Consider the following 9279-nt stretch of genomic DNA (forward strand, 5'->3'; position numbering starts at 1 on the left):
TGGCACCCCTCTCTCTCCTGTACAAGTACGTGAGCTGGGAGAGAATCAGATCAAGCAGCAGATCTAGCCAAAAACCGCTCAAGCAAAAATATGTGTCTATCTGTTTATTTCAGCTGGATGGGTTCCCTGACTTGCTTCACTGCGCAGCCTCCCCAGCAGCTCTGCAAGCACAAGGGGGGAGGTGGGGAGGCTAAAAGGGAGGGCACAGCTCACGGCTCGGAGTGGGGCTGTGAGCCGCTGGTGTTTGCCTGCTCACTTATTTGTTCAGTTGCAGACCATGGATCACCTTGAGAGCTTGTGTTGAGGAATCTTCAGGAAAAGGCTGGCCTCCTAGCTCTCCAAGATTTCCATTCAGTGGAGTGAAGCCTTAAGGACTAGAGCAAAGCTCTCCTTGAGAATCCTGCAATACACAAAAGATGAGGGGGCTGAAATGGGCATGGAGCAAGGGGGCTGTCTTGTGGGTTGAGGGCCTGGGCTGTGCTGCAGGGGTCCTCTCTTGAGCCCAGCTGCTCCTCTTTACATTGTGCACCAGCTGGGTTAAAAGGTCTCTGTATTCCCGCAGGTCACTGTGTCCCCAGGGTCTGTAAAAAAACCCTTGGTATGTTTGACTCGCCGGTCCTTGTTGATATGACTCCTTTGGGGCTCGTGTGTTATATGATGAGGGCAAAATAAGAGTGCCTAGGGCTTTTGGTACCATTGTAGTATGCAAATCTGTGCATGTATAGCTCTCGTAACCACTGAGGAACCATTTGCAGAGCTCCTTTTGAGGTGGCAGCTGATACTGTTCATGGGACTATTCATCAACCCACAGAGTCCCACTGCTCTTGCTTTTGGTACAGCTGATCCTCAGCTTTGAAGCTGCTCTCATGGGTAAAAAGGCTATCCCAGGATTTGGCCTTCAGTGTAACATTGCCTGTTAATAACCTGTAAACAATACAGGGATTATATGAGCTGATTCCTGTTTGATTTTATTTTTCAATAGACTCCCTGATGATTTCCCATACCTTCCCTTTAAAACATGACCTAAATCATGAAACACTGCTTAGATATTCTGACAACAGCATTTAATCTAGGTAAATCAAGTCAGAGAACAATTTTTTTTCCAGTTGGTTTCTGCTCTAACCTTTCTAATTAGAGTAATCTCTAAATGCCACATGAAGTTTCAATCACATTGCTTGGACATTAAATGAACTATTAGGTAGTGTAGGATTAGAGCAACATCAAAGCCCTCATAGATTTTCAGCATTATGCAAAGCCTCTCATTTTCATGTTGACTTAGAGCACCATGAAGATTATAGGTTGTATTCAACAATTATACAGGCACTGTTCTCTCCTGTCCATGGGTAAGGCTGTGTCAGCATTTCTGTTATAATCCCCTAGTTTCAAAGGACTTTATTACTTGTCCATAAAAATTTGTTCTGGGATAGAATTTGGTATTAAACTCTCATCCTGGGATAAGGAGAAGAAAAACTATTTAAACACCTGATGACTGCTCCCTGGTTTTAGAGATAGTATGTGTGTTTTAAATCAGTCAGAGTCAGTGCCTGAAAATTCTCTACCAGTTTTACAATACAAAACCTGCTCTATTTTCTACAGTGAATGCTGGCAGGTTGCTATTAGACTGCTTGGTGGATTTGTTCTTTCTCCTTCCAGAAGCAGAGAAGTGTCAAAAGGCCACAAATACAAAGCACTCAAATCTGAGAGTAAACTTCGCCAATGACCTCTGACACCAGGGCTACTGCACTGAATCCTCTGGGACAGAAGAGTGGTGAGATTATACAAAAGAATATGTGCAAGGAGTGAGGTGGGAACAAAAAGAAGCCTCTGGGAAAAGTTCAGTTCTTTTAAAGCAGCTGCAATCAAGACCTTGTGCACTGTGCTCACTAGTAAGAAGATGGTTGCAGAGGAGGATGAAGAGCTGAGGGAGTTTTTGCTTTGTGAGGAATACTTGGGGTGTGCTCTCATTAGTAATATGTATCCTAAAAATAGGATGAATTGTAGAAGTGTGGGATAGGTTGAGGATATCATATTTACTCACCAGCAAAAAGTAGATTGTGTTGGTAGAAGAGCAAGTTAAGAGACGTAAGGTATCCTGTGACAGCAATTTATAAACTGTCCCTGTACCAAGCCTAACTCTCCACAAGGCTACCAACAGCTACAGACAGCAGGTTGCCAACAGAGAAGTGCTCTGCAAATGTAAGGCATCAACCTAAAGATCTGTGAGCTACTTGTATCACAGCTGTCTTGACTGGAGGCTCTCAGACAGAACATGTCTTGGGGCACTTTGGTGTCCCTCAATCTGATTTGATTTTCCCTTCTTACTGCAGGCACAGTGCTGTCCTTGCTCTAATTATAGAATCAGCAAATCACAGAATCACAGAATCATAGAATGGTTTGGGTTGGAAGGGACATTTAAATACGACTTAGTCCGACCCCCTTGCCATAGACAGGGCCATATTTCACTAGACCAGATTCCTCAAAGCCCCATCCAACCTGACTTTGAACACTTCCAGGATGAGGCATCCATAACTTCTACGGGAAACATGTTCCAGTGTCTTATCACCCTCATAATAAAAAATTCCTCCTCATGTCCAATCTAAACCTACCCTCTCTCAGTTTAAAACTGTTATCCCTTGTCCTGTCACTACAGGCCCTGGTAGAAAGTACCCCTCTGTTTCTTTCTTTTCTGTGTACATATATCAAGTTCTCCATGTGGAACAATTGGACCTTGACTTTGTACCCCACCCAGGTACCATGGCTGTTCCCTGACCTCTGGCTCTGGCACATTTTTCTACTTCCCCTCCACTGTTTCTGTCCTGTTCATATGGTGAGGTCTGTGTGTCTGGGATTGTCTCTCATGTTGCTTGGGTACCATAGGATCTAAATCTTGGAGGTAGCCTGTAGTTGCAAAGTAACTCTTCTGTATTTAATGCTACACCAAATACACAATATGGTAGGAAAACTTGATGTTGTATGGTGGGTTTATTTCAGTGCTGAAAACTTGAAGCACCTCAGAATTGGCCAATAGATCAGTTTCCTCTTCCGTGAATGTGGCTAGAATCCCAAAGAGGCATAGCTGCACTGTCATAAAGTGGTTGCGCAGTAACGCACATGACCTTTGGGTGTCAACACTGAAGACAGTCTGCTGGGTGATCCTGCACTGGGCGGCAGGACAGCCTTCACTGCAGAAATTCTGCTGTGGCAGGGCTGGGGAGCTTCACGTGGGCATATATGAACTGTCCCCCTGATTTGTCTCTACTGTCTCACCAGAAAGTTGTTTTGCCTTTTGCCTGACTTGCACCAGTTGTTCAAATTAAAAATTTGGTCACAGTGACTGAATTATGCTTATCTGTGCCTTAATTAGAGCTCTCCAGAGAGGAGCTCCTTGGTTAGGGAAGGACATTGGTCAGGAAGGACTACTGAGCAAAGAACTGTAAGCTGTCTCAGTTTCAGCTAAATTGCTAAGAGGTCTGTTAAGTTACTGACAGAATAATTCTTCACAGCTGTCAGCCCTTATCCATACTCTAGAAGGACCATTAATACAGCTAAAATGGAGTATCTGTCACTCTTGTACTAACATGCAGCATACTTCCCATAAATAGTATTTAAAAGGACTTGGGTCCAGATTATTTAGTGTTTGCTTCAGAGGATGGTAAAACTTTACTACATTTGATTTTTTTCACTGTTACAGGCTTTTCAAAAAGGTCAGTACCATGCATTTGTAATGGGAAAACAACATGCATTTTCTTGCTATTCAGTGTCAGGATGAAGCAAAGGAATGGTAAAATAATGAAAGCTAGGAAAATAAGCAAGTATCTATCACAGTTTAGTTACAAAGCTCGTAAAATTAGATTGGCATAACTAAAAATCTCTTGCTGTTATTCTCAAAACCAATGTGAAAATATGCATAGAAAAAAACCCCAAGAGAAATGAAGTGTTTCTTCAAGGAGCTATTCTATAAACATTTGAATTGTTTAGTTTAATCTGTTTAACTGAATACTGCATTCCTCTGAAACTGAATATTGGTGAAAAAGTCTGAAGAGCATATAAGCATCCTCTCTAATCATAATGATTTTATAAAACCCAGCTGATTTTATCAGTTTTTAGCTGATGACTTTTCCAGTTCTATAGTCAGGTTTCTCTATTACTTTTTATAACATTATGGTTCATTTCTGAGTCTTACTTTACTTTTTTTTGCCTTCTTTTAATCTATCTTATAACCTTCAAGGTAAATTAAAGATGTATATTTTTGTGTTTTCAGATTGCCAGAACCATTTTCTTCTTGGAGTCTGCTCCAGCTTCTCATTATGATTGTTTCTTGACATTTAGATTTGAATTTCAATGTTACCGTACTTCTTTAGTTTTGCTGATTGAGTCTAGATTATATTTATTTCTCTGGATATGTATTCTTTTTTTGGCGGTAGTTTACAAACCTCCTAGGTAGATTACCCCTGCAAAAATGGTGCAAGTTGTACCAAAACATGTTGCTAGCACTTAGATGAACAAAGATTATGTGGCCCAAAGTCCCAAATCTAATGCTGTGGAACCTGAGCCTGAAATAATTTGTCTAGACACAAAGGTGAAATTGCAAAGCTAGGAAGAAAAGAGGCTTAATTATGGAAACATGTTTTCAGAACTCCTCTTGGCTTTGGGCTGGAATAAATGCAGTCTGTAAAAAAAGATGTTCCTTTTTATAATTTTAAAGAGATTATTTTGGTGTGTCCTAGCTTGATAGGGACCTATTCCAAAGCATTATTAAGTGACATAATCATATGAGGTGTGTAATGAGGGACTCAGATGAGAGTCACTTCTTGGCACGTATTTTCCTGGCTCTCCATGGATTTTTCTCATTCTGAGTTACTTTATGAGAAGAAGAAGGATCTCAACTATGTGAGGTGCAAAGAGGAGCTTATGTCAGGGGCACCTCTTTCATTTTTAAAATTTGCTAACTCTGATTGCCTCTGTTTTGCACCTTGTGCAGTAACACAATTAATGAGGTGATGCAAAATGTCTCTCTTAGTTCAGTCCAAGCTCTAATTTCAGACAAAATGGTAAAAAACTTAGTGCTGTTTCACAACAGAGTTCAGGTAGAGCTTCAGTAAGTGGAAGGCACAGACAGATGATGGGAAAATTGAAGTGTGTGAACTGGCATTTTCAAAGAACTCTAATTTTTAGTAAAACCCAGTATTATGTTGTGTGTCTACCTGGTGATTGTTTATTAAAGCACAGCTATATTGTAGTTATACTGTTATCCTGCATATTGCCAGTTGATGTTACTTTAAAAATTGCTTAAGAAAAAGACTCAACTGAAGAAGTTTTTTTTTCAGCTGGCAGGCAAACTCTGCTGTCAAGTTCGGTGACATACCTGTTGATGTCTTGATTTTTGAATACATGTTCCAAGATAATCTTTTTTTCATGCTTTCATGGATTTCTCAGTCTTCACAAACATTATTTACATGTTTAAATTCCCATAATAGACTTGGTTTGACCTTGGGAGGCACAAGAGTTTATATAAAAGATGATGGGTAAAGAGAGAAAAAATAGCATTTCAAATTTTTCTTTGTTTTAAAAAGAAGAGATGTTCTAAATATTTTAAACCCCAAACCCTTCTGCTGTTCTCTTCTCACCCCACTGGCAATTCAGATCTTCTTTACTCTGAAAAAATATGAATTACCAGAGAAGTAAACAGTCTTATAAAAAGGGACTAAAAGGGTAAGCAATTGAGGGGAGAGATTTTTAGCGTGCTCAAAACAACCCGTTTTGCAGTACATTACCCCAAGCACTGTAGTGGCAACAAAGCAGTCACCCTAAAAAGGAAGCAATTTTATTACACCAGCCTATTGAAATGCTTTGAAACTGTTGGAGGAAATGCCATATTTTCATGAAGCATTAGGAAGGAAACTAGAAACATTTTTGACTAATGGTGAATGTGTGAGAGGAAACCTGCAGTGTTTCTGAAGGTACTGGTTGTTGAGGAATACATACTGGGTCTTAGAGGAAAAAATATGCTCATCATTCATGATGACAGAATGACAGACAGCTGAGAAGATGCATCGAGCTGCTCTGTGAAACAGAGATATCAGTCCAGCTCTAGACAAGCCAGTCTGGGTACCAAAAGCAGCCTCAAAACTCCAAGTTGTTTTGTCTTTGCTGATAAAGTGTCTCAAATTAGCTAATGTGGGTTGATTAATTAAGCAACTCTTGCTGGTGTCTCACAGAGCTTGTTTCTCAGGATACATATTAATAGATTCACAGATGTTTAATATGGCAGCTGGGATCTGTAATCCCACCAAGTCTGGCCCCACTAGTGATCAGAGATGTGGTGGCATTGTTTGTGGCATCTTCCTTAGTCTGAGTTGGGCTCTGCTGTGTTACAAAAAACCCCGAAACAAACCTCAACTATTCATATCAAAGAATTTTGAAAGAAAATAACTTCACTAGATTACAATCAGTTTATACAGAAACCTAAAATGTCCAGGAAATGCTTTTGCTAAGCCCTAACTGTGTAACTAAACTCTTTCCAGCATCTACAGCTCAGTGAACCATGATTTGTCATGAAGACTTCAATAGTCTTGAAGACTTCAGAATACTTCAATCTCCGTTTATCAAATGAAAGGATGGATGCACAATCTCAAAAGCAGCAATACACATTTCACATATGAAACTTCTAATAATGACAGCTAATTAATCATAGCTTCTTTAAGCCACAAAGTAAAATTGACTTAAGCTTTTGCATCACACCATCATTCTTTCCTACAAAACAATTTTCTTTTTCCCCCAAACAAGTAATGAGTGTGGGATCTTCAGCTAGATGAATCTTCAGGTTGGGTCCTCAACATCTTTATTCGTTTTTCCAGCCTCTCCATCCATTCATTTCTGAGCCTAAGGATAGAAACATGTATCAGCTGGTCCCCATATTTTTACAGGGAACAGGTTTATACTCTACACATTTCCAACCAGTGCTATCCTTTGGTGCTTTTTCCCAGTTATCATGCAAACTGTCCTGCCCCTTCAGAGCGTTTTGCTGGATGGCAGTTCAAGACTAGTTCTTAAATCCCAGGCAGGTGCAGGCTCACCTGAGCTTTGTGGTTCATCTTCAACTCCAGTGTGCCCTCTCAAGCGCCCCTGTGTGCCAGAGTGACTTGTCATCTCCACTGGAGATTGCCTGCTGCCACCTGCTGGGTAGCATCACCCAGCATTTCCCCAGTTCACCCTCCTCCACACAAATGCACTTGAAAAAGTACTGCATAGAGGCTTCTGAGCACTATTGGGCTTGGAAACACAGTGCAGGTTGAAACTTCTGTTAGACACATAGCAGACAGCTTTACGTGATAGGTGGCACTTTGTTTTCTTTTTGGTAGTATCTAGGTTCTACAGAAAGACCGCCTCAAATAGAAAACACAGGAATTTCACAGCTGAGGAGTTGAGATGTTGAAATTAGGTTAGTTACAGATGGATAAAACATGCTAGAGACTAATTCTAGTGTTCCTTCATCCAGAGTTACTAATGCAAGGCCCTCCTGGCTCTTATTTTTTTCAAGCATCAATCCAAAGAGAGTTATGAGGGAGATTTTGAAAAAAATGCTTTCTCATTGAATGATCTCAAGTCAAAATAGCCATCTTTGCATGTACCTTCAACTTCCTGTGAAGTAAAACTGTACTGATGTTGCCAGACTGGTCTTTCTCATTGTGGCTGTTTAAGGTAAATATGACTGAATGAGGTAAATATGGCTATGGATGATGGTTAGGTGGTTGCGTTAGTCAGTTAGTACACTTGGACTGTCCAAGTTAGACACTTGGACCTTGTGCAATTAAGCCATCTTATTTCAAACTATATTCTTGTGAAAACAAGGCCACAGAGAAAGAAGGTGGACCAGGTACACATCTGTTTTAGCTCTGCTGTGAACATAAGCCTTGACATTCAAGACAAACCTGCACTGCCAGATGTTGTCCTGCTAAATTCAGAAAGTTCCAGACTTTGGATCAATTTATGGCACAAGAGTGAATTAACCTGTTATCCTGTGAAGCCTTAGCTTAGATATGTTAGCATTAGCATGCCAATTTGGAAAGCTTTATTATTTTCTAAAAATCTAAGAAAAATACTTTCAGCTTTCATTGCATGACTTAAATATAGGTATCACTTTCCTTTAAAGAAGAATTACAACACAAACTCAAATAATCTTTCCAGATACAAACTACCCACTTTTTCAGAGCACTTCTTCTCTGACGTTCTTTTTCAATTTGCAGATACTGAGTTTGTTGTTCAATAGTTTTTTCCCAGAAGTTCCTCAGGTCACTAGTTTCACATCCCCGCACTTCATGACGTATGTATTGGCTATTCATCTTTTCTAAAGGAGAAATCTGAAACAACCATAAATAAGTTATTGGTTCCTCATCTATTTTCATGGTTAAAGCACATTCTTGCTGTTTTGGATTTTCACAGCCTTAGGGTCACACAGTCTTTTTTTTGCAGGATCAGGGTAACAGTGGGCATGACTCACTATTTAAGCTTTTCATTCCTAGCTCTGACACTTGAGGATATGCTGTTTGCAGTGATTTGAATTCCTACTTGTTTACCTCAAATATCTCTCACCTCCATCTGCCCGTGACCTTTAAGCTCACAATGCAGGACAATCCTGTTGTATTCTCTAGCTTCATGATTAAGATGTATTTTACTATATTCATAAATGGAAAGATAATATAAAAATTGCTGGATTTAATGGAACTTTTCCTCACTGTTTTCATGTCTATAAATGATATAGTGACCACTGTAGATTAAGATTAAAGAAGAAAAAGAGCTCTGGTGATTTGCTGTTAATCTTTATAACACTCACCTTAACTTGATTTGGGAATGGAGAAAATGTGTATGTATAAAAGTATGTACATAATCTTATAAGATGCTGACTTGCAAAAGTCACCTTGCTTATTAGATATTTGTCTCTCTGTTGCAATTTCCAAACTAGAGGATGTTAATTGAATATGTTTATATATCTGTGCTCATTCTGTACTAGCCCCTTCATTTAATGTCATCTTAAAAATAAATTGTGGAGTGAATCTTATCCTAGGAAAATAATATCTGTCTCAGGATGACTCTCATGGGCTAACAGTTAAGCCCCTTTATCCCACATTACAGCCAGAAAATTGTATGATTACTTTCAAAACTTCATTAAATATGGAATAAGTATATCCATGCTGCCTTCCAAATTGCTGTGTGGTTTTGCATGAACATGCCATTATAATATTTTCCAGAACATTTAATTTTTTTAACAAGTATTTAGGG

At 39.6% G+C, this 9279-nt stretch overlaps 1 protein-coding gene across 1 annotated transcript; it reads right to left on the reverse strand.

Moving 5' to 3' along the window:
* Positions 1 to 6803: 6803 nt before the first annotated feature.
* LOC309415296 (protein FAM240B-like) lies at positions 6804 to 8342 on the reverse strand (the record flags this gene model as incomplete). Its single annotated transcript, XM_082012767.1, has 2 exons — positions 6804 to 6882; positions 8203 to 8342. 2 exons carry the CDS (start codon positions 8340 to 8342, stop codon positions 6804 to 6806), a joined length of 219 nt encoding a protein of 72 aa, XP_081868893.1.
* Between the last annotated feature and the right edge of the window lie 937 nt (positions 8343 to 9279).

Source organism: Phaethon aethereus (assembly GCF_964289735.1).
Source record: "Phaethon aethereus genome assembly, chromosome: Z".
NCBI lineage: Eukaryota > Metazoa > Chordata > Aves > Phaethontiformes > Phaethontidae > Phaethon > Phaethon aethereus.